We start from the raw sequence: 26,711 nt of genomic DNA on the forward strand, positions 1-26,711 counted from the left end.
TCTGACCGTGCAACAACATTTCGTAGCCGGGAACTGCGAACGCATCTTTCCAAGGCGGGTGTACGGCACCATTACGCATCAGCGTTCCATCCGCAGACAAACGGCCTTACTGAGCGTATTAATCAAAGTATTCAGGCAAGACTCGCTCCGTACACCAAAGTCGACAAGAAAGGAGAGGCCGATTTGACGTACACCTTCGGGCTGCTGGCTATGCAGTTAACACGGCGCTGCAGACGTCTACCGGTGCGACACCGTACGAAATCGTATACGGAAAGCTGCCCCAGCTGAAAGCGGTCCTCAGCCTAGACGCTCCTGTTAGAGTCACACGCCATGATAGCCTTACAGACGCCTGTCAGAAGATCAGAGCTGCGGCCAGGAAAAGAGCCGCACGAGCACAAGAAAAACAAAAGCGCTATTACGACCGCCGCCGGCGTCCTGCACCGGAATATAAAATTGGAGACGAAGTGTGGGTGCAAAGGGGCGGCAGCTGCCCGGGCAAGAAGTTACTACCGAAGTTCGAGGGGCCCTTCACGATCACCGAACGGTTAGGACAAAATACCTGGCGCGTTACCAGCTCAAATCCAAGCTTTGAACTCGATCGGCGGAAAAGGAACAACTTCGCAGTGCATGTGTCACGCTTCAAGAAACGAGTGCGTCCCTTGGACTGAACTGTTGTTTCTTTTTGTTTGCCAGGTCCGCAGCGTGGCCGAGTGTGAAAGGCAAGAACGGCAATGCGGCTGCTTGCGCGAGGAGCTGGAAAAGCACCAAGGAAAAGGAGGAAAAAATGTAGAATATAGAACAGCCGGCCCAGGAACGGGTGCTGTCTCTGTGTGTTGTTCATTACAATATATATATATATATATATATATATATATATATATATATATTGCCAAGCGCGCTTCTTTTGCTATGTTTATGTTGCTGGTCTGTTACACGTAGAATCACTGTCTTGCGGAAACCACGCCGAAATGTCTCGTCACCTTCCATATTATTTCAGACTCGTCGTATAGGCTTCAGCGCGCCAACGCGAACGGTTGAGTTCGTTCTGGAACCAACGCAACCACCAGCAATACGGCTCGAATATTCGATGCCACATATATAAATGCCAACACGCCTTACGACTGACCAGTTTTACCGACGCCCGACACTCTGTTCGCCGCTATGAGTGTGCAGTGGGTATCGTTGTAGTTTGACTTTCTGTCTCCAGGTCACAAGCTCCGCCGAAGAAAAAGTTTCATCTTGCGCACGCCGACCGCTGCCTTCGTCCACGTCACGACATCGCGACATATGGTGGAGGTGCTGTTCTTTCATATTTCGGACGCCCCCGTCAAGCCACGAACCCAGTCCAAGTCGCAAAGACGACATCGACGGAAACCTCGACCAGCGAGCCAGCCGCAGACAACGCGGTCTAGCACCAGAGTACGGGCTTCTACTCGCTAAGACCAAGAAGACAAAGGCCATGACCACGACGGCTGCAGCGATGACAGCCCCTGTGCCACCGCCCGCGACAGTCGTGCCACAGCAATGCAGGGAGCCGCCAACGTTCTGTGGATCACCATGCGAGGCTCCAGAAAGCTGGTTGGAGGCATACGACCGGTTCTCCACGTTCAACAACTGGAACTGCGACAAGAAGTTACGTCATGTCTACTTCGCCCTTGAAGATGGCGCAAGGACCTGGTTCGAGAATCGAGAGTCCACGCTAGCATCATGGGACCTCTTGCACACTGGATTTCTAAACACCTTCACGAGCGTCATCCCGAAAGAAAGCGCGGAAACGCTTCTGGAAGCCTGTGTACAGCTCCCAGAAGAGAACATCGGACTGTACACCGAAGAAATGACTCGCCTATTTCGCCATGCCGACCCCGCCATGTCCGAAGATAAAAGAAAATTCGCTTCCTGAAGCGGGGAGTGAAGGAAGAACGTTTCGCCGGATTTGTGCGCAACCCGCCGAAGACGGTCTAGGAATTCGCTTCGGAGGCCACCACAGTCTAAAAGGGGCTAGAAATCCGCACTAGGCAATATAACCGCCGCAGGCCCAAGTCGAGCTACAGAGATGTTCAAGCGCTGAGAACCAACGACCTGCGCCAGTCAATCAGAGCGGTCGTGCGTAAGGCGCTGCAGAAGATGTTCCCGATATCGCAACCTCACGTGGATTCGATAGCTGAGCTCGTTCGTGAAGAACTTCAGCAGTCACTTGGGGTCACTGACCCACCATAGCCTCAGCCGCAAGCCTTGAGCTACGCTGCTGCAGCCTGAGGCGCGCCTCCAGTCCAAAGTCAACACTTACCACACAGCCGCAATACCGTCTCCAGACGCCGCCACCATCACCAACAATATATCGCCCGCCCTTCGGTCAGCGCTACAGCCCGAAGAAGACCGACGTTTGGCGCGCCCCCGACCACCGCCCACTCTGTTACCATTGCGCTGAAGCTGGCCACACCTACCGCCGATGCCAGTACCGACAGACGTCGATGTCCTCGAACCCACTGCGTGGGTTTGAGGTCATCGACGCGCCGCGTCCACAGCAGGCTGAATGACCACGTGACATCGCTGACTATCTCTCAGGGGCGCATTGGAGCCCCTGAGGACCATCTCGATCGCCTTCGCCAGGCCGCTACGTCTCCCCCAACGCCGCCCGTATACTGGCCAACGCGGGGCCGGTCACCTAGCCCGTATCCAGAAACCTAAGGCCAGCAACTGATGGAAGTGCGGTTGCTGTACGACGAAATCTAAAGAACACGCCGCAAGTCGAATGGAGCCCAGACCTCGAAACTTCGCGGCCCGAAGAAGACCTGACGACGCAACGTCGAAGCAGCGAGAAAAACCGACGTAACCGTGATCTGACGCTGCGACCTAACCGCAAGACTAAGCAACAAACTAGTGACCTCGACGTTATCATGGACGGTCGCAACGTCACTGCTCTTTTCGATACTGGAGCCGACTATTCAGCCATCAGTGGGCCGTTCGCCGCAAAGTTGAAAAAAGTTAACAGTGCTTGGGAAGGCCCCGAAATCCGGACTGCTGGAGGCCATCTAATAACGCCGTCTGGAGTCTGAACAGCAAGAGTGACCATGAATAATCACACTTACTCTGCGAGCTTTGTGATCTTGCAAAATTGCTCCAGGGATGCCATACTTAGCATGGACTTCTTAAACCATCACGGCGCCGTCATCGACCTAACAACCAAGTCGATAGCAACGTCATCGGACAAAGCGATACCACCGGATACGAACCCATGTCAACATGCCCTGAACGTGCTCGAGGATCAAGTTACCATTCCGCGTAGATCCAGAGTTAATATTCCCATTTGCACCGTAAAGGCTGAAGACATCGAATATGTCATCAAGAGCGATCAGCGTTTGCTGCTAGACCGTGACATTTGCGTTACAAGAGGCGTTTCTCGGTTGCCCGAATCAAGAGGATGGGTGATGATGAGAAACTTCAGCCAGGAATACAGGTACCTGCAGCAGGGGCACGACGATTGCGTACATCGAAGTATTGGCTGTCAGCGATGCGTATGCCTTCATTCTTACGAAGCTACAACCACAACCTCAATGTCTGAGCCGTCCTTCGACGAAAACCGAAGCCCTCCCGCTCGCCAACAGCAAGAACTCCGATGTCTTCTGAAGGAATACAAGCAGTGTTTCTCGCCGTCATCGTGGGTCCAGCAAACGCCCCTTCCTGAGCACCGCATCATAGCGGAAAAAAATTCTCTACACACCGTCAGAGTCCTCACCTGGTTTGTACGCGAGAACGGGAGGCCGTTGACAAACAAGTCGACGAAATGCTACGCTACGACATCATTTAGCCGTCCAAGAGCCCGTCGGCGTCTCCCGTGGTGCTAGTGAAGAAGAAGAATGGGACTCTGCGTTTCTGCATCGAATATCGTCGCCTTAACAAAATCACAAAGAAGGACATTTAGCTTCTCTAACGGATAGACGTGCCTTGTGTACTTGGGCGACGTCGTGTTTGCCTCAGACTTCGACGAACACCTCCGGTGCCTTGAAGCTGTACTACAAGCAGTCAAGACCTCTGGACACACACTGATGCCAGAAAAATGCCGCTTTGCGTAGGAGGAGCTCTTCTTCTTAGGCCATGTCATTAGCAAGTCTGGAGTTCGTCCCGATCCGCGGAAAACCGCTGCCGTTGCTGCCTTCCCGCCGCCCACCGAAAAGAAGGCAGTACGCCGATTTCTCGGCTTGTGCGCGTATTACAGACTTACTACTGTAATTACTACTGACCGCGCCTTGGCCGCCGACGTCGCTCGCTACGTAAGGACATGCGGAGAATATCAGCGACGCAAGACACCGCCGACAAGACCAGCAGGCTTTCTTCAGCCAATCAAACCTCCTCGCCGACCATTCCAGCAAATTGGGATAGACCTACTCGGGCCATTCCCAACGTCGACTTAGGGAACTAAATGGATCGTCGTAGCTGACGCGCTATGCCAAAACAAGGGCCCCGCCCAAAGGCAGTGCCGCCGAGGTAGCCAAGTCTTTTGTGGAGAGCGTCGTCCTTCGTCATGGCGCCCCAGAGGTACTTATCACCGATAGAGGTACGGCCTTTACTGCTGACCTAACTCAGGCGATCTTGAGGTACAGCCCGACAAGTCACCGTCGAACCACCGCCTATCACCCACAGACCAATGGCCTCATCGAACGGCTAAACAAGGCCATCTCCGACATGCTGGCCATGTATGTCGACGTCGAACACAAGACGTGGCATGCCATTCTTCCGTATGTGACATTCACATACAACACGGCAGTACAAAAAACGACGCAGTTATCGCCGTATAAGTTGGTCTACGGAAGGAGCCCGGCAACAATGCTTGACGCAATGCTGCCAGCCAACACCAACGAAGATAATCTCGATGTCGCCACTTATTCGCAACGTGCCGATGAAGCTCGACAGCTCGCCCGCCTGCGTATCAAGAAGCAGCAGAGGATGGACAGCCGTCACTATAATCTTCGACGACGCTTCGTGGAATACCAATCCGGACGCCGATACGCCGACGTGGACTCAGTGAAAAACTTCTTCGGCGATACTTCGGGCCATACAAGGTGCTTCGACGACTCGGCGCTCTTGAGTACGAGGTCATCCCGGACGGCAGTGCGCACTCCCAGCGACGCCACCCACGACCTGAAGTCGTCCATTTCGCGCGCCTTAAGCCGTTTTTACGCGTTATAGAACCTGTGTACTCTACTTTTTCCTTTGTTATTGTAATTTATTTGTGTATGCACTTGTTTTGTCCCCTTCCATATTCGGTCACAAGCATCGACACGATGCTTTATCAAAGGGGGCAATGCCACGCGCGCTTCTTTTGCTATGTTTTTCTAACTGGTCTGTTACACGTATAATCACTGTCTTTCGCAAATCGCACCCGAATGTCTGAGAACCTTCCAGATTATTTCAGAATCGTCTTAGTTGAGTTCATTCTAGAACCAACGTAACCACCAGTGATAAGGCTCGAATGTTCGATGCCGCATGCATAACTGCCGATACGCCTTACCGCTGAGCAGTTTTATTGACGCCAGAGGCTCTGTTCGCCGCTATCACAGTACAGTGTGTATTGTTGTAGTTTGACTTTCTGTTTCCCGGCCACAAGTTCGGCGAAATGAAGAGAGCCATGTTGCACACGCCCAGTGCTGCCTTCACTACGTCGTGACAATATATATATATATATATATATATATATATATATATATATATATATATATATATATATATATAAATATATATATATATATATATATTGTTGAGGCGTTTATTGGACGGTAGTCGGCGACGATATGCAATGGCGACAGTCAAGGCACAAACACGGACTCAGAGCGCAAGCGCGAAGAGCCAAAGGCGACGATCCACTAGAAGGCTATAGAGAGCGCATTAAAGGCTTCGCTACAATTTCCCCGGGTACGAAAAGGGAGCCGTCCGGCGACCTAACAGCTCGTCACTATGAGTGGGTCATAGTAGGCCTTGAGGCGCTCCACGTTGACGATGTCGCGCCCTCGACGGCGCATGTGCGAAGATGGTTCGATGGGTTCGATCACGTAGTTGACCGGGGATGTGCGCTCGACGACCCGGTAGGGGCCTTCGTATTTCGGCAGTAGTTTTGTAGAGAGGCCAGTTGCAGTGGTAGGGACCGAGAGCCATACGAGCGCTCCAGGGAGGAACGTGGACTCAGAAGTGGTGGTTCCACCGCGAATGCTCTTCTGCCACTCTTGTTCCTGCGTTGTAAACGTCTTGGCAAGCTCGCGACACTTTTCCGCAAGCCTGGCTGCGTGAGATATCGGCGCACACTGAGTTGAATCTGGCTTGTATTGGAGTATCGTGTCGATGGTGTGCGACGGGTGCCTTCCGTACAATAGGAAGAAGGGTGAAAAAATTGGCCGCGTATCTGCGTGCTTCGCTGCAAATGTCGTGTAAAGACGATAGAAGAGGCGCTGTGTGAGATATGGACGCCATCTGGCAATACGTCGGGAAACATGAGTGCTGTGTTGCGTGCTGGCAGTCCCGGCGCAGCAGCAGGCGAAGACCGGCGGTGACCAACGCGACCGGCGGGGACGCCAGCCAGCCCGAAAACGCGGTTTGGCGCGAAGCGCTGAAGCAGAGAAACGTCCGCACTCAACGAGTACTCTCCACAAACTCTTTTATTTACACGTCACCTGGGTAAAACGGGAACGCCAGAGCGGCGCCCACAACCGGCAGCCTGAAGGCCGCCCACAACGCTGATTTTTCATTTTTAAAATATTTTTTTTCACCTTCTTGGCCTTCTCAAAACTAAAGTTTTCAACACCAACCCATGGCATTCGTACAGTGCAATACAGAACCGAAACCGAAACACAACAATGAGCTCGTGCGAAGGGCACGGAGGAAGGCAAATTTCAGCGCAGTCGCATTTTCAGCTTTGTTGAAAGAGCGCTCACTAGACGCCGACGAAGTAAAAGAAGGCACAGGACAGGCAGCGCCTGTCCTGTGCCTTCTTTTACTTCGTCGTCGTCTAGTGAGCGCTGTTTCAACAATGATGAACGCATACCAACTCGCTCAAGCTTCCATTCTTATGCATTTTCAGCGCAGCTTAAGAAACTAGGGTCCTTAAAATTACGTATGTATGCATTTTCTATTAAAGGAACACGCCACCTAATACATACCTAGTGATGTTGCACCTCAGATATGCATGATATTTACTTTTTGATCGACAACGTTCACAAGTATGAACAGCCGTACCTGTTCAAGACGGCTGGCCCTTGGGCAAGTGGTTCAACTTTGGCCGAGTGGCTGAATCGAGGGACGTGCCGACAAACAGAAAGACAGACAGACAGAAAGACAGACCAAATTTCTGCGTTTAAGTTCCCCAAGAAAGACTATCGTCTTTAAAACCAGTTGTGCTTTGAGGGGCTGTATTATAGGCGTAGGTGACGAAGGGCAGAATGGCATCCCAATTTGTGTGATCGGCGGCGACGTACATTGAGAGCATGTCGCCGAGCGTGCGGTTAAAGCGTTCGGTGAGCCCATTCGTCTGCGGGTGGAAAGCAGTAGTTTTGCGGTGAACAGCACGGCATTCTTTTAGAGTGGCTTCGACGACTTCCGACAAGAAGACACGGCCTCGATCGCTGAGAAGCTCCTGGGGTGGACCGTGACGCAGCATAAATCGGTGTAGCAGGAAGGAGGCAACATCGCGCGCTGTAGCCGCTGGGAGAGCGGCGGTTTCGGCGTATCGCGTAAGGTGGTCAACAGCGACGATGGCCCAGCGGTTACCAGCCGATGTCAGAGGAAGTGGTCCGTACAAGTCGATGCTCACGCGCCCGAACGGACGGTTCGGGCAAGGTAATGGTTGTAGACCGGCGGGTGACACGTGCGTTGAAGGTTTTCGGCGTTGGCAATCGAGGCAGGAGCGAACGAACTTCTGCACGTAGTGGTACATCCCTCGCCAGAAGTATCGTTGTCGAATGCGGTGGTAAGTTTTGGATACCCCAGAGTGCGCGCATTGTGGATCAGAGTGGAAAGACTCGCATATTTCAGAACGCAGACTGCGGGGTATCACAAGTAGCCACTGGCGGCCGTCGGCGTTGTAATTGCGTCGGTGCAGTAGGTCGTCACGAATGGTGAAATGGTGGGCTTGACGACGCAACGCGCGAGTGGTTGGTGTTGCCGACGGATCAGTGAGCAAGTCTATCAGCGAGGCGATCCATTTATCCTTGCGTTGTTCGGTAGCGATGGTGTGAACGTCGATGGAAGAAACAACATTGTTAGGTACCGAGCAGGGGGCATCGTCGTCAGGCAAGGGGGAGCGCGAGAGGGCGTTGGCGTCAGCATGCTGGCGTCCGTTGCGGTACAGCACGCGAATATCGTAGTCCTGTAGGCGAAGTGCCCAGCGGGCGAGGCGGCCTGAGGGATCCTTCAATGACGACAACCAGCATAGTGCATGATGGTCGGTGATGACATCAAATGGGCGGCCATATAAATAGGGTCGGAACTTTGTAAGGGCCCATATGATCGCCAGGCATTCCTTTTCGGTGACGGTGTAATTGGTCTCGGCTTTAGTAAGCGTACGACTTACGTATTCCACGACATATTCAGGGAATCCTGGTTTGCGCTGCGCAAGGACAGCGCCAAGGCCAACACCGCTGGCGTCTGTGTGTACCTCCGTAGGGGCCGTAGGGTCGTAGTGGCGTAGTATGAGAGGCGACGTCAACAAACGACGGAGCTTTGGGAAAGCGTCGTCGCACACCGACGACCACGAATGGAGGGGCCCGTTACTTCCTAGGAGCTTCGTCAGCGGAGATATGATAGTCGCAAAGTTTCGAATGAAGCGCCGAAAGTAGGAACACAGTCCTACGAAACTGCGCAGTTCTTTGACGGACGTAGGTTTCGGGAACTCGGTCACGGCCCGAAGTTTGGTTGGATCGGGGAGAATTCCGTCCTTGGACACGACGTAGCCGAGTATTGTCAGCTGCCGTGCTGCAAATCGGCACTTCTTTAAATTCAGTTGCAGACCAGCGTCGCTCAAACGCGTCAACACATGCCGGGGGCGTTGAAAATGCGTGGAGAAGTCTGGAGTGAAAACAACGACGTCGTCGAGGTAGCACAAGCACGTGTGCCATTTCAGGTTGCGCAGAACAGTATCCATCATGCGCTCGAAGGTGGCGGGCGCATTACACAGCCCAAACGGCATGACGTTGAATTCGTACAAGCCGTCGGGCGCGACAAAGGCGGTCTTCGGTCGAGCGTCATCAGCCATAGGTACCTGCCAGTACCCTGAGCGCAAATCGATAGACGAAAAGAATTTGGCTCCTTGTAGGCTGTCAATCGCGTCGTCTATTCGCGGTAGTGGATGCACGTCCTTACGAGTGATCTTACTGAGTCGTCGGTAGTCCACACAGAACCGCACAGAACCGTCCTTCTTCGCAACAAGTACGACAGAAGACGCCCAGGGGCTGTTAGATGGTCGAATAACATCGCGTCGAAGCATGTCGTCGACTTGCTCGTTGATTACGCGGCGTTCTGTGGGAGATACGCGATATGGACGTTGCCGCAGTGGTGGTTGGGCGCCAGTGTCGATGCGATGCGTAACGGTGGACGTGCGGCCGAGAGAAGTTTGAGCAATATCGAAAGAAGCGCGAAATTCTTCCAAGAGGTCTAGAAGCTGGGAACGCTGGACCGGCGTAAGGTTGTCAGCAATGGAAAAAGCAAATACATCAGCGGGCGATGAACCAGACGTGGTAACAGAACTGAGCGTGCCGGAACTGGGGCAGTGCGTGCCATCTGTTCGTCCATAACTTGTGCGTCTTCGAGGGGTTCCACGCTGCCGAGACATTCTCCTCGCACCAACGTAACACTGTACGGAGATAGGTTGATAACAAAAATTGACGTGCTGCCCTGAGTGACTTGCACGGTCGCGAAGGGCACCAGCAAGCCTTTCCTCGTGCAAACACGGTCGGATGGCGAGAGGAGGGCGACGATGTCGGAGAGACTGGCGCAGTAGACGGACACGGCCGTGGACGAGTATGCAGGCAGTGTGGTGTCGTCTTTGACGAGTACCTTGCTTACAGACGATGGACTGTCAGCCGGCGTCAGATCAGAGAATGGTGAGAGATCAGAGAATGGGATCTCAGCTCCAGGGGCATCGAATAGGAGCACAGCACCTCCACCAATTTGTTGAGGCGTTTATTGGACGGTAGTCGGCGACGATATGCAATGGCGACAGTCAAGGCAGAAACACGGACTCAGAGCGTGAGCCAAAGGCGACGACCTACTAGAAGGCTATAGAGAGCGCAACCCATTACTCATTAAAGGCTTCGCTACAATATATATATATATATATACATATATATATATATATATATATATATATATATATATATATATATATATATGTGTGTGTGTGTGTGCGTGCGTGTGTGTGTGTGTGTGTGTGTGTGTGTGTGTGTGTGTGTGTGTGTGTGTGTGTGTGTGCTAATGACACATGGCCTGCACACGAGCAGGTGCGCTGGGCTGGCAGGTTTACTGAACCAGCTGTTAACGTCAGAGTTCCTGCAGCCATAGTAATAAAGGATACGTGTTACAAATCCATCACCCTCTGCATGAACACTTTTCCCGTTCTCTTACAGCGCCATTTTTATGCACAGTGCGAAGGGTGGCTGTATCGGCTAAAAGGAGGAGTCGGCTACGTTGCCAAAGGCTGTCGATTTGACAAAAGGCTGCTGTGAGTATTTGTTCAAATCATCGTTCATGCATTGTCCAACACCCGAAATGCAACAGAATGATTCTAGTAGTGCTCTCGGTTATCCTGACACATTTGACTAATTCTGAAGTGGTCGTTCTTTGCCGTCGTCTATCGCGTCGGTATCCTAACTCGGTATCCTATCGCGTCGGTATCCTAACTATCGTGTACGCCACTATCCTCGCGTTGCACAATATGTGGACTGGGTTTGGTATTTTACTTCGGGTAGCGAGTTATGAAGCTTTTCGCAGGTATAGGTTGCAGTGACTGCATAATTAAACATTTGGGCTAATACGTGACAGAAGCAAGCACGGATCACTCACATGCCGTAGAACTGGAATAATTTCGACCAACTTGGATTGTCTTACGCGCTTTTAAATCTTAGAACTAAACGGCTGCTTTCCTAGTTCCCCCTCCTCGATATGCCGCCGCTCTGCATGGCCAAGAACCAAGGACACGTCCTTGAAATTAGCAGCACACTATCATGGCAGGTTACTGATACCGATAGTTACAAACAATGAAAACAACTGAGAATTCGGACAAGGAAAGCACTCGGAACATTCTTTGTTGATCTTTATTATAGGGCAATGGCTATGACCTAAATTGGAACAAAATATGAAGTGCACGAAAAAGTACCCTTTCTGTCGGTGGAACCCGAACCAACAACATTCGAATCACCGGTGTTTCTCTTGTTTGTGGTACATGTTATCTCATCAAAACGCCGGTCTTACAATGAAATGCTGTAGTACATAGGAAACACCCGTTCTTGCACAAGTACGAAATTGTCCTGACGCTCGTTTCAAATTGGCACGGTGTTCGTCATGCAAGTGCTCTTGTCCTTGAAGCAGAATTCTTCGCGTAATTTTGCTGTGTTGGCGAACTCATAGACGTTTATGTTGTAAAAATGTTTATTAGGTGGCACTCCGAGCAGCACAAATGTGCCAGCAAAGGCAGGGCGTGCACCCTCTGCACGAGTGGTGGTTTTTCAGAGCCGAAGAGGACGATATACTAGAAGGCACCTGGAGAGGAAGACCCTCTACAGCAATCGAAGGCTTCGCTAAAACTTCCCCGGGTACGAAAACAGAGCCGCCCAGCGACCTAAGATCTCGTCATTATGAGCGGGTCATGGTAGAGCATGAGGCGCTCAACTTTGGCAAGGTTCGCACCCTCCACGGGGCATGTCCAACGAAGGTTCAACAGGTTCGATCAGATAGTTAAACGGGGATGTGCGTTCGATGACACGGCAGGAGCCTTCGTATTTGAGCGGTAGTTTTGAAGAAAGCCCAGTTGCAGTGGCACTGGCCAAGAGCCCGCCTACCTTCTCTATGTCAGCGCAAGCGATGTTCGCACTGGTCCCCTGTTTTTCGGTGTGTTAAAGAGAACACCACCGCCACGACCACCACCATAGGAGCGCTCCAGGGAGGAATGTGGGAGCAGAGGCGCTGGTGTCAGCACGAATGCTCTTCTGCCGCTCTTGGCCATTTGTGGTAAAGGTACGGGGAGATGGCTCTAAATGCGACCAAGACCGACGTTTGGCGCGCCCCCGACCACCGCCCGTTCCGTTACTATTGCGGAGAAGCTGGTCACACCTACCGCTACTGCGAGTACCGACAGATGGGACTGCGTGGGTTCGAGGCTGTCGACGCGCCGCGTCCACAGCAGGGTGAATGACCACGTGACATCGCCGACTATCTCCCAGGAGCGCATTGGAGCCCCCGAGGACCTTCCCGATCGCCGTCGCCAGGCCGCTACGTCTCTCGATGCGCCGACCGTATACTTGCCGAAACCGGGGCCGGTCACCTAGCCCGCATCCGGAAAACTAAGGGTAGCAACCGATAGAGGTGCGGTTGCTGTCCGACGAAATATCGAAGATCATCCGCCGGCGATGACGACGCCGCAAAGAAATATAAAGAACACACCGCAAGCCGAACGGAGCTCTGACGTCGAAACTTGTAGGCCCGAGGAAGACCTGATGACGCAACGTGTAAACAGCGGCGCAAACCGACGTAGCCGTAATCCGACGCCGCGACCCAACCGGAACGCAAGGCGACGGACTAGCAACCTCGACGTACTATTCGACAGCCACGGCGTCACCACTCTCGTCGACACTGGAGCCGACTATTCCGTCGTCAGTGGACCTTGTGCCACAAAGTTAAAGAAAATTAGGACTCCTTGGCAAGGCTCCGAAATTTGGACAGCTGGAAGCCAACTAATAACGCCGCCTGGAGTGTTCACCGCAAGAGTCACCATCCAAAACCGGACTTATCCTGCGAGCTTTTAGATGCGAAGTATCTTAAGGCTGAGCTCAATCCGGCGGTGTGCGGCGTGACCACTCTCACTGCGCATGCGCACACCCTCTCCACACACCTCCTCTCCACTCGCCATCTCCCCTTCCCCTTTCCACTTTCCCTGTCCACTTTCCCTCTCTCTTCCCCCTCTCCACTTCCCCTCTCCCCTACCGCTCTCCACTTTCCCTCTCCACTTTCCCTCTCCCCTCCCCTTTTCCACTCTCCCTCTGAAACGCGGGCTAGACATGCCGAAATTCTCTCCTGCGCAACGCCGCGATGAGCTCGAGCGCATGCGCGTACCCTCCCCTTCTCTGTCCTCTCCTACGCTGCCCCCCTCTCGCCCGCCTGTCGACCGCGTTCCCCGCTCGCCTGTGAGAATTAACGGCCAGGCTAGATGGAAGATACGACGCGCGTAGCGTCCCTCTTCGCGTTCTAGGACGCGAGGTCGGTAGCATGCCCAACGAACGCCAACGGAACGTGATCGTGGAAGTGCTCCGGCTTCGCGTCGCCTCATGGTCCCCTTTAGCGGGAGATGGTGTAATTTTTAATCTCCTAACATTGCTCCAGGGAAGTGATACTTCGGATGGACATTCTAAGTCATCCACGCCGCCGTCATCTATCTGAGGTCTGAGTCTACAATACTAACCTCACAAAAAGCCCTGCCGCCCCACACGACGCCAGGGAACTACGCATTGAATGTGATAGAAGAAAACGTTACCGTTCCGCCTCGCTCCAGCGTCATCATTTTCGTCGGCACCGAAGAACACGCAGACTATGAAGGCGGCTTCGAGGGCGATCAGCACCTGCTTGTGAACCGCCAGATTTGCGTCGCTTCAGCCTTCGATGACGTTACCACAGTCGCTTACATCGAACAATTTGCATCGAACATCGAACAAAAGTGAGTTTTGTGAATAGATGGGGTATTTTGATTTCTTTACGAGTGAGAATTTATGGATGATACATTGCACTACAGTAACAATGATTCGAATTGGACACCCGGGCCATACACCAGAATATGCAGCAGGCACTTTGTAGGAAATGCCAAGAGGCGCACCCGCATGCAATCCATCAATATTTCCTGAGCGCTACAGGTTCACACAGATGGAAAGCGTTTTTTCGTTCAGCGGCCGTGACAGTGCAAAGTTTCAAGCGCCCGCTGAGTTCGCTGCCGCGTTAGCGCGAGGGTGATAAATTGTGATTGTTTAGAGAGGGAAGCGCCCTGCGTTACAAGTGCGCAGTTTCGCTCAACAGGCTCGTCACCTCCGTTGTCTTCCCCCATCTCATGCATTTTATGTTGCCGCGTTCGCCTGAGGATAACACGAGGTCTGGCGAAAAGAAGCACACGCGCTAACGCTACGTTCTGTGAGAGCTGCTAACAATTTGATGTCTTTTTGGAAGCAAACGGGAAAGAAAACGCCTCAAGCGACGCACCAAAGCAGGGCGCAGTGGCTTGCTGCCGCCTGCGTCGTCGTCTTCCTTATCCCGCCAAATCTGCTGCCGCGGCCGCTTTGGCGCTAGAGGCAGCGCGCGACTGTGGCGGCTCCTAACGTATGCACGGTGCCCATACCCCATTGCATTTCTTGTAATTGGTACGCACATGAAAACATGAAGACGATTGCCGTGACAACATTGATTACATTTCTTATGAACATTCCCAACACTTGCTACCATGCTGGCTTTCCAGCTTATCGTTACCAAGAGAAGTGCCAAGGCGTTTGCATCTGTCGCCGCAATGTCGTTGTAAGCCTTTCCTAGAATATCTTTTTGAAAGAATCAAATGAGTACCAGGAAGTAAAGTTGATAGTGCGACTTGTCTTGATGGGCGATTTAGGGCTCTTGACTACGTAGAGTGATTGTTAGGTTCTGCACCGGGTTGCTTATGAAGCCGCAAGTGTGGGCACCCTGCTAAGCATTGCCTAGTTGTTTTTTGTGGAAATGACATGGGGCAACCAATTGTTCTCTGTTTGACAAGTAGGTTCTTGAATTTCTGCTAGTTGCAAAATACAACACCCTATATTTATTTATATATTTATTTACATTCCCCGCAGGGCTCATAAAGGCGTCACAAAGGGGGTAGATATTATAAGAAAATAATGCAGTAAAAACTGCTGCGCCCATCAGCTTCATTCTTTTATCCTTTTTAGAATTCTGTCTTCTTTTCGCTCTCTCCATGGCTCTGTCTTTTTTAACTGCGGAGCACTTTAAGTGACTACCCTGTCGTCGAGTCATGTCTCGCGTTGGCATCGCGCAGGGCCCATGTTTGGTACACATAACCCGAGCATATTGCACGTTTGGAACGCCAGTGCGCGCTTGCACGTGAACGCGAGCGCCGCCGAGGGCCTAATTCGTATTTCAGAGCCAGCCAAGACATACCGCCGCGAGGCAGAAAAATATATACGGAAGAGGGAAGTGGAGGCGAAACGCCAGCGCCGAGAGTTAGATACAGCTCGTTCGGAGCAGCAAACGGGAGAAATACAGTAGAAACGAGGCCATAGAGCAGAAAACAGATAATCGCAAAAAATAGGTAATCACAAGAACAGAAGAGAAAAGGGTAGGAAACATTACATAATCACACGAAAAGGGCACAAAACAGCAAATAAACACAAGAAAACAAGAAACAAAACAGAAAAGAGCAGTAATTTATTTATTTGTGTATATTTTACATTACCCTCAGGGCGCATAAAGACGTTACAGAGGGGGTGGGTAATATAACAAAAAAATGCACTAAAGATAGGGCACACCATTACAACAAATTAATTAAAATACATGTTCAAACAATACTCAGGTATTACAAGCTCAAGATATGATCGGTCAGTGCAGTCTTGAAACATGACGCGTCCTCAATGGAGACGATGGAGGGGGGAAGGCGGTTCCACTCGGCACTGGTCTTTGGCAGAAAGGAGTCTGAAAAAAACGTTAGTGCGGCATAAAGGAACCAAACTTTATACTGATGATTAGGGGTGTGGGAACAAAGGAACACTACGATTACTTTTGACCGACAAAAAATAGCACGACGATTTAAGCTCAGGAGCACCTAGACCTTTTTTTATGAAGTGAAGTGCTTTATTTTTCTTCACACAAAAACACTTATGCAATTATCTAGACCGATAGCCAAGGAAGGCTAGTTTCCGTTCCAGAGTTTAAAAATCAGACAGGTCAATTACAGAGTTTGACAGAACGGCATACAGTACTATTTCATAATTAAAACACACCATATAATCCTCATAAACATATTTTTCATCAAGTACACCTAGTCTATCAAGGTAGGTTTGTTAGATATCCTGGTTTTCAATGAAAACGTATTTACTAGAGTGCTTAAAGTTGCGTGCGGTTTTAACCTCTAGAGGTGTTCCAGATTTTTGTTCCAGTGAATTCAATTACTCTTTCGCCATGCACATTAAAACATTTAGGTAGATTTAGATTGCTTTTAGATCGTGTACCGTACTATGTGTCGGAAAAGAAAAGACATCTCGAGAAATAGCAAAGTTGGTACACAAACTGTTGTTAACTGAAATTGATATTTTGTGATTGCATAGAGCCTTTACCCCAATAACACATGCTGAGTTTGGAAAATGTCACGAGTCATAATATTGCTGCTGTTTTGGTTGCTAATTATTTTCAGTGCCCTTTTCTGTAATGCAAATGTTGTATCTATGTCTTATAGGTCACGCCCCAAGAATCTAAACAATAACTAATACGGCTATGAGAAAACGCGTATTCAATGGATTTCAGTATTTCTGGAGGGAAATACTGAAATCCCTTTTATGGGAAAAATTATGAGGTGATTGGATAAATTATGAGGTGATAACACCCTGTACGCGACCTTCCTGCGCACGTTTTGAATATGTTCTTCCCAATGTACATGTTGGTCAAATATAACGCTCAGATATTTAATTGAGGCAATTTCTCGTATACGACTGTTAAGGTAATATTTATTTTATTGGTGTGTGTTATTTCTCCTCCATCGAAAAACTACCTACATTGTTTTGTTGCTGTTCAAAGTTGATTTGTTTTTTACAAACCACGTGTAAATTCTTTCTAATTCAGCGATCATATCTATTTGCAGTGCAGAGGGTGTGCCCCCTGTGAATAATAAAGCTGTGTCATCTGCATGCATTAAAGAGTTTGAGCTATGGAGAGCAGTAGGGAGGCCATAAGTGTACAATGAGAATAACACTGGGCCGAGCACGGATCGCTGTGGGACTCCGCTAGTGACTGTGGTGTATGTTGAGTAATAATCGCCCGTTACTACCATTTGTTTTCGTAAGAATAAACTAGATGGAAAAAAACTTAAGGAATTTATTTGTGATTCTGTAACTTTCTAGTTTTTGCAATAGTATCGAGTCAGAATCTGTATCAAAAGCTTTATAATATCTAAAAATATTCCTCTAACTATTTGTTTTGATGAAGTGCCGAATTGATTAACTGCGACAGTGTTAGAACTGCTGTGGATGTCGATCTACTTGGGACAAGGTCATGCTGCTGAGGACTGATTACGTTGTTTTCGTTGAGAAATCTCTTCACTCTCTTGGAAATTAGTTTTTCGAAAACTGTATTTATCACACTCAGAACAGATATTGGCCTATAATTCTCTGGTTCATTGGAATCTCCGGACATGAACACAGGAACGACTTTGGCTCTTTTCAATATATCTAGATACGAGCAGGTGGCGAAATATTTTGTGAGAACCGGCTGAAATATAGCAGTGACTACAGCAGTCAAGGTGGTTCTATTCAACAGCTTTTCAATAAAATTGATACATAAATACATTAAGCAGTTTTCACGAGTTAACATCATCATGAATGTTATGGTGAAGATAGTTGATTGCTGATACTGTCCTTCGGCGACACTCGGAGTTTTAAGCAAAACGCCTTCAATCCTGCTATCAATATGGCGTGGATAGTGCCGTAAGTAGATGTGATGCATGCGTATGAGTAATTAGAAGATGAAAACAACGAAAGTTACCCCTCGCTGTTCCCACATCCCATTATTGCGAGCATTTTCCGTCGTTGCTTATTATTCGAAAACTACTCGAAAAATGTTTGGTATTACAAGTATGCCATATTCGACGCGAGTACTGAATTGAACGGTGTTCCATCCGCTATTCAAAATTTTTGAATATTCGCACACTCTTACTGATGATCAAGACGTGACAATATGTATGACGGTTCTGAGACGAGTTTCTGTTTAAGTGAATTATTTTGGTGAAGGTTTTTTGAAAAAGGCATCGGACGAGAAATTTTTCATCGAATTTTGAAATCACTTAGTCCAAGGTTTGATTTCATTAGCGAAACGGTAGATGTGCGGGAATAGTTTGAATTAATGGAATGTGCTGACCGATCTTTAACCGGCAAAAGCTGATAATCTTTTTTTGACCGGTGTCCCAAACAGACGGCGCGTACTCAAGCTTTGGTCTAATTAGTATTTTGTAGAGTAGTAACTTTAAAGGGTAGGGGGCTTTAGAAACATTCTGCGTATGTATGGCATTGTTAGTGATATATTCAATGTGCGCATGTCAAGGAAGACTATTGGTTAACTGAATTCCGGAATACTTGCATGAAGTTACGCAATCAAGGTTGCTGTTATTGATAGCATAAGCGAAAGAAGTGGATGAGTCAGAGCGACGCGAGAAAGACAATACTTTGCATTTATGGGATTTAAAAACATTAGCTATTGTTAGGGCCACTTTGATATGTTATCTAGGCCTGACTGAAGAATAAAGTTATCATTCTGATTAGTTAATGAATGCACTAAGTTAGGGTTGTTGACAAGGACCAGGTCAAACGTGTTTGAAGAAGTAGTGCCAGTTCTGGTAGACCCAGAAACAACTTGCGCAAGCTTGAAACTTAAGCCCAAGTTAATAAAGTATTTACTTTCGGCGGACGAACCAACAACGGAGGGAAGTTGCGAAGGCGTTGGGAAGACGAAGAAATCGCTGTGTCACGCCACTTCACCACTAGAATGTGTTACTTCCGCAATGAATGGAGCTTTTTTTTAACAGAAAAGGTCTCAAGAGATCTCGAAATATTGATACGTGCACTTGCTTTGCTAAACTACGGGTACACAGCGCGCTACAACGGGACAAAGAAAGAAGGGACAGGACCAACAGCTGTCCTTTAAATTCCTGTTTTGCGCGCTGTCCTGTTTTGCTTTTCGTTGTGAACGGGTTTCACTAGCTAAGAAGGCTAGTGGCTGCTTAGTAGACAAGAGGCTCACTGCCTAAGACCTGTTTGTGCTAGGCATACCTCGCCTGAATGCAACGGCATCTTTTTGGGTGTTTTTGAATTCTCCAGTTAGATTGTACTCATGGCAATTTTGATGAAGTTCACTATGGAACTAACACGAGATTCAAGATAACTCGACATAAAGCAAACGCTTACTTCTGAGATGCCTTCGCATTAACAGAATTTATGCTTGATATTCAGATACCAGCAAGGTGCTTCGCATAACATCACTTCTGGCTGTGTGAAGGTTCGGCGTAATTTTAGAGCGCAGCGTTTGGGCGCTCGTTCCTGGGTTGAGCTTCGGCCGTCGTTCATCGCCGTCGAAACACAAAAAATAACAAACAAGAGAAATCACATTACAAATAATAAATTGACAAAAAAGCGTAAGCCGGCTGGATTACTATGCAACTTCAACTGCTGGAATAGAAACAAATAAAAACAAAAAAAGACTAAAAGTTACGCATAAGACAATGACAAACTAAAATAAAGCGTTATCTACAACTGCAGTTCTCCCCGGCGCACCCGAACTTAATAAACTTATGGTAACAAAAGATGACAACAAGATGACAGCATTCACTGCTTCGCCGCAAGGGCGAAGCAGTGAATGCGATAGCAAGAAATTGGAATGTCACACGAAGAACGAGAAGCTCGGTACTTGCAGCGCCTTTCACAGGTGTTACGTCTTTGTGCTTGAGCAACGCACTTCAAGTGTCGATAATGGTGAATCAGATGCTGTTAGATATTTCCTTTTTTTTTAACTGCGGCGTGTGGAGTGACCCCCTACGTTTCTTGCCACATGGGGGCGTCTGATACAAGGTGTGCCCGGTGTTCGTTGTTTTTCTTCTTCCACATCACGAGTGGCCACAGAAAAGGGCCACTTAGTCGTTCGCGTCTCAAGGGCATTTTACAGCGAAAGCTGTTATGAGATCATTTCACCGGCCGTTTTTGGCGCCGTAGTTGTCCGCCGCCGCCAGTGTCCGTATCCGGTATCGATCGAAATAAGAAAAAAAACGAAATAAGAGAAAAATTCGAGGACGGAACGAGGTTCGAACCTGGGCCCTCTGCGTGGGAGCCCAGTATTCAACCTCTGAGCCATGCCGGTGCTTGAAACTGCTTTGCAAATATTGTATCGCCAGGCCTGCGCGGAAAGCGCAGCACAGTCACAGCGAAAGCTGGAAGAGCAGCATTTCTAGAGCCCATTGTAAACTCTCTTGGGGCTACTAATACAAGTACACTACAAAGGTACCCACTACGCTATAAATCATAATATTTGTGAAGTTGGGAAGCACCTACAACGCCATTATTCATCATTATGCGCAGAAGCGAGGTTCCAGCTGCACATCTCTAAGGCATTATGTGCACTTTATTTACATGACGACTGATGAGGATGAAGAATTGTGGCTGAGCCCTTGTAATAGGTTGGAAGCTTTAAATGGCTCACCATTTACGTAATTCGCATTATGTCCCGCCCGGTCGCTATTTCACTCTCCCACCATGCAATATAACATACGTTGACGTGAGACAGAGAGAAGAGGGAAGAACTTTATTGAGAGCCTGAGGAAAAGGATGATGGGTTTATGTGCTTCCTTGGCAACCAATGCAAGTGCACTTGCGAGGAACCCACTACGGTATACCTCATCATAATTTCTGTGACATAGGGACACAGCCACTATGCCATTTTTCGTCATTCAACGGAGAACCGTGGTACCCGCTAAAAACATGTAAGGCATTGTGCGCAGTTTGTTGATGTTGTGCCTGATGACGATGACGAATTATCGCAGAGCCCCTTGTAATGGGTTGGAAGCATCCAACAGCCCTCTCGTTGCGCAATTCGGTTTGTGTGACGCCTGGTTACAGAATTCGTGTTGTGTGGTGTGTGGTTGTTATTTCACTCTTCTACCACACTAAATTACATATGTTAATGTGGTTCCTTGTGGACATGAAGCCTGTATAGCATCTTCTTGCAAGGCAGCTCCAAGCACCGGCATGGCTCTGAGGTACAACACTGGGATCACACACAGAGGGCCCCGGTTCGAACCCCGTTCCATCCTGGAAATTTCTTCTTATTTCGTTTTTTTTTATTTCGAGCGATAGTGGTTACGGACACCGGCGGCGGCGGTGGCAGCGGCGGTGGCGGCGGCGGACAACTACGGCGCCAAAAACGGCCGGTGAAATGATCTCATAACAGCTTTCGCTGTAAAAGGTCCTATACAGGCTTCATGTCGGGAAGGAACCACATTAGCATATGCAATATGGCATGGTAGAAGAGTAAAATAAGCTAAGCGTCGCACAACGCGAATTCTGTAACCAGGCGTCACACAATGCGAATTGCGCAACGAGTAGGTTGTGAAATGCTTCCAACCCATTACAAAGATCTCTGCCATAATTCTTCGTCGCCATCAGGCACAGCATCAACAAAGTGCGCATAATACCTTACATGCGTTTAGCTGGTACCACGGATCTCCGTAAAGTGACGAAAAATGGCACAGTGCCTGCTGCCCTACTTCTCAAAAATTAAAATGATTTAGAGTGTAGTGGGTTCCTCGCAAGTGCACTTGTATTGGTTGCCAAGGAAGCCTATAAGCGCAGATCCATTTCCTCGGGGTCTCAGTAAAATTACAATGCTTTATAGTGTAGTGGGTTCCTCGCAAGTGCACTTGGATTGGTTGCCAAGGAAGCCCATGAGCGCATGATCCATTTCCTCGGGGTCTTAGTAAAGTTCTTCGCCCCCCGCCCCCCGTCTCTCTCCCACGTCAACGTATGTTATACAGCATGACAGGAGAGGGAAATAGCGAGCGGGCGTCACCCAATGCAAGTTACATATCTGGTGGGCCGTTTAAAGCTTCCAACCCATTACAAAGGGCTGAGCCATAATTCTTCATCGTCATCAGTCGTCGCGTCAACAACTTCGGTCGCGTCAACAACGCTTCCCAACTTTGCAAAAATTGTGATTTATGGCGTAGTGGGTACCTTTCTAGTCTACTTGTAATGTAGCCCCAAGAGAGCTTACAACGGGCTCTAGAAACGCCACTCTTCCAGCTTTCGCTGTGACTGTGCTGCGGTTTCAGCGCAGGCCTGGCGTTTTTTTTGAAATTTAATGAAAATTAAGAGCGTTGCGTCTGCAAATGTCGACAATGGAGAATCAGATGCTCCTAGATATTTCTTTTTCTTTTAAACTGCGGCTCGTGGAGTGACCCCCTGCATCTCTTGCCGCACGGGGGCGTCTGATGCAAGGTGTGCCAAGTGTTCTTTTTTTTTTTTCGTCATCCACATCACGAGTGGGTACAGAAAAGGGCCACATTGTCATGCGCGTCTCAAGGGCACTTTTCAAATTGAAATAAAACTAGGAGGGTTGCGTGATAGAAAACACGCTCGAGCTCCTCCGAGATTTCCTTACCAGCAGCGTTAAATGGTGTATATAAATGGCTCGCCGTTATTTCGCCGGCACATTGGGGCATGGTTGAGTTGTCTAATGCAGCGGGCTGGGGAGCGAGGTGTCGATGGTTGGACTCCCTGGTCGGGCACGTCGGATTTATTCCTCTGTTTTATTTTTTTGCGCCTTTATACATATATATATTCGGGGCATGACGGTGACGGCAAATATCAGCTGAGAGTGTCCCTATAATTGCTATCGCAACAAAAATGAAAAGAAATACTTAGAAACAATCAAGCCAAAAATTAACAGTACCCTGTAATTGTTCGTGCATTGCGACCGCTGATGTACGCGCGTGCAGCTGCGGTCACATCCCGCATTAACTAGGGAGTATCGTTGTCATCGGTAATCTCTTTTTTCTCGCTAGAGTAGCATCTGCACACCACTTGTCGCGCGTTTTCGCTTATGTACTTTGTTTTGTTCATAGGGGACCATGGAAGACGACGACATCGTAATTACAGGTGTCTCGGCACGTTTCCCGCAAGCTGACAATTTGGTCGAGTTCAAAGAGAAGCTCTATGGGAATGTCGACTTGGTAACAGATGACGAGGCTCGCTGGCCACGTGGTGCGTCGTCCTGGTTGCGCATTCAATAGTGACCGGCTATCATTTGCATTAAATGGGTATTCATAAGAAGATGAACGTATGCAGCTTAACAATGAACAGTGTCAATAGGTCTCACGGTCATTCATACAGGCATCAGTGAGCTCATATATGACGGTGGGCTTCTGTTCGCAATTTCTGTGCCAGTGTGGAAGAAATTAAATATTTTAGTTTGTTGAGATCATCGTATAAAACATCATACAGAATAAATGTAGAGGATCAGGTCCGGTATCACTAGGATGCAAGGGGATCTCCTGTCCAAAGTTACTAATAAAAGTTAGCAAACAGAGCAGTCTTACAAAAAAAAATAATCAGTGTCTCATTAACAAATAGTTTGGAAAGCGGCCAGTACATTCATAAATTGCACGCAAACCTAGAGGGGTTAGTGTGACAAAGATCATCAAAGACGCACGTTATAGATTAAGCATTTGAATAGCACAATGGTAAGATAATACGTATTTCAACCGGTAAGATAATTCGTGATTTAGCTTGTAATAGAACAAACAAATCACCTAAAAGGTAGACGAGCACTATATGGCACTGCTCCTAAATATCGATGTGATTCTACTAATTCTAAGTAAAAAACAATTGCTTGAGGGAAACATTTAAAGAAGAAAGCGTAGTCACTGCGCAGTGAAAAACACTACGGGATTATGTGTGAGCGCAAATTTTCCACAGTGAATATAGGCAGTTTAAAAAATGACCGCAACTTCGCCTCAACGTTTCAATACAACATTGCTTTGTGCTCTACGATCATAAATAAATAAATAAATTGTAGAATATCCTTCAAGTTAGTTTAATCGAACATTGAAGCTAAGTTGTTAAACTGCATTCTTTGATTTTACCCTGCTATGAATCTCACCAATATTATAACCATTACTGCAAGCCATTAATATCTCTTTAGAAAATTGTGCGCAGCATCTACTGGTCGAAATTTTTGGGCGATGTTCGACGTTTGCATAAATGCACCGCCAGCTCGAGGGGGTTGCGGTAACTTTGCCTTTTTTGTCAGTCGGTGTGCGCAGACGTGATATCAAAGTAATACTGTGCAGCTTCGATGGCTAAGGCACATTATGATCGGATGGCGAAAAGTTAAACAAAACGTGCACACATGTAAATGTTACTATATCGTCCACTGCAGGTCTCCTGGGCTTGCCAGGAAGGATGGGCACTATTCGAGACCTGTCGCGCTTCGATGCACACTTCTTTGGCGTGAACCCCAAGCAGGCACACCTGATGGACCCGCAGATGCGGCTTCTGCTAGAAACCTCGTACGAGGCCATCGTGGATGCCGGTTATGAGCCTGCGACGATGCGGGGTCGCAAAGTGGGGGTCTTCATCGGTTGCGGCGCTTGCGATTCCGATGAAGTGTTCAGCTTGAACACGGACAGGATTGACGGCTACGGTTTAGCCGGAAGCAACCGAGCAATGTTGTCCAACCGAATCTCTTACTCACTCGATTTCCATGGTATGTACAGTCATTGTTCAGAGGAAGAAGTCTACAGAGCATACATGAATAATTTACATATTTATTTGTTTAAAGAACTAGAATCAATGTAATAATGAAAGGGGCACTAAACTAGAACAAGTCATATATTTCGACGAATAATGTATTCTTCGAAAACTACTGTCCTTAATTTAATCACCATAGATTTATTATGGGAAGAAACAATAGATGCCAGTTTCCTTTTTAACCTTCGCGCTCGAGTCTCTGCAAATAGACGTCAGCGCGTATGGTTAGAGTTGTCAAATTATTTTATTTTCGTGTGTGTGTGTGTGTGATAAAGCGACAGTGGCTCAGCAAAACTTCCTTGAACCCGCCACGTTAAGCCTCCTGCTGCGTCAGTGTTCACTGTACTTTATTTTTACCGAGTAAGATAAATGTACGCTCTAGCAGACGCAGCATAAATGAAGTCATAGCGAGTTCGTGCGGAAATTTGACCTGCATGTCATTATTGCGTTTTCTCGCTTGCCTAGCGTGTTGTCGTGGCACGAACTCTGCTTTTGGTATTGGCAAAAGGTAATTTACTGCTGGGAGAAAAAAAAAACGTTATTGTCTTAAGTGCCCATTCAAAGGAACGGAACATGGGCGAGGAATATCTTTTTCTACTTTCTCGTGCCGTCGTCTTTTTTTGCGCTTCATGGACTGCCGTGGTCAGTTGGGTTTGCGTCTTACCTGCAGAATATTTTCAGGACCGAGCATCACGATTGATACGGCATGTTCGTCAACATTCTCGGCCCTAAACCATGCCGTGTCGGCGATGCGTTCTGGGCAGTGCGAAGCAGCCATTGTGGGCGGGAGTATGGTCGCCCTGAATCCTGTTACCTCACTAAGTTTCACCCGTTTCGGCATGCTCTCACCAGACGGCCAGTGCCGGCCATTCGACTCTGATGGTAGGTCCCTCCTCTGAATATCAACACTTAGCTTTCATATTTTTCGCACCTTTTTCCACTAAGAGCTGCCGGTGGACGGTCTAGTTCACTCGCGACTCAGTTTGCCTCGCTTCCTTTTTCGCTGTGGTTAGTCCGTGAATGCGTACTGACGGTAGGCCTCCTTTCCAATGGCTCAAGCTGTTTTCGGTGTTTTTGGAAAGAATTAAACACCACAAAAACGATGTCAGGACGTTCTCAAGACATTTGAGTCCTCTTGAAGTACACTTCGAAGATGCCGACCATAAGATTGCTTCGAAGAAAACAAAATCCTAACAGACACTTACCAACAAAAACGGCTGTTACTGGAATCGTGGTTCATCCAAAACACCGAAAACAAATTGAGCCGTCGCAAAGGAAGCCTGGCGCCAGAATGCATTCACGGACTAACCACAACAAAAAAAAAAGCGAGGCAAACCTAGTCGCGAGTGAACTAAACCACCCTCTGCAGCTCAAGCCTATTAATCCCAGACAACAACAGCAGCCACAAACCCCTCAACACTCTCACCACCTCCTTGTCCCCTGCAAGTTAATGAAAGTAGTTAGAGGTTGCACATCGATACCTCCGCTGTCACTCCGCCTGAAGAAGGTATCGAGTTGATTCGGAAACGGCGGGAAATAAAGCCATTTCTTTGGTTTGAGCTCTTCGAAAGTATTAATTAGTTAACCCAACCAGACAAGCAACTCTGTCAAAATTTCAGCTTTGCGTCACAAGAAGTGTCGGTACCGTCGTCCGGTAACCCGGTACTCAGCAAACATATCTGCATATACCGGAATACTGCACACGCTAACCTTCTGTATTAAAGAATTTTGGCGAGTGTTGAAAGCACCCGCACGGTTGCTCGCGTGTGGCCGAAAGCAAAGGATGCAGCACTGCGTGAGTCACAGCTTTGCGAGTCCACGTGTTCAAGCTTCTTATACATTGACGTCCCTGTCCATCTCGGCGCCCAGTAACTGAAACCGGATGTCGTTCACATAAACAAGGCGATATTAAATTATTTAGCCAGAATACAC

General features: G+C 48.5%; 1 protein-coding gene across 1 annotated transcript in view; it reads left to right on the forward strand.

Moving 5' to 3' along the window:
- LOC119390905 (fatty acid synthase) overlaps positions 1-26,711 on the forward strand; it is a 277,784-nt gene that overhangs the window by 11,349 nt on the left and 239,724 nt on the right. The window contains exons 2-4 of the mRNA XM_049415426.1: positions 23,093-23,231; positions 24,409-24,735; positions 25,461-25,661. Of these exons, the coding sequence (XP_049271383.1) occupies positions 23,093-23,231; positions 24,409-24,735; positions 25,461-25,661 (667 nt within the window). The remainder of the gene's footprint in view (positions 1-23,092; positions 23,232-24,408; positions 24,736-25,460; positions 25,662-26,711) is intronic.

The sequence above is a fragment of the Rhipicephalus sanguineus genome, chromosome 4 (assembly GCF_013339695.2).
Source record: "Rhipicephalus sanguineus isolate Rsan-2018 chromosome 4, BIME_Rsan_1.4, whole genome shotgun sequence".
Classification (NCBI taxonomy): domain Eukaryota; kingdom Metazoa; phylum Arthropoda; class Arachnida; order Ixodida; family Ixodidae; genus Rhipicephalus; species Rhipicephalus sanguineus.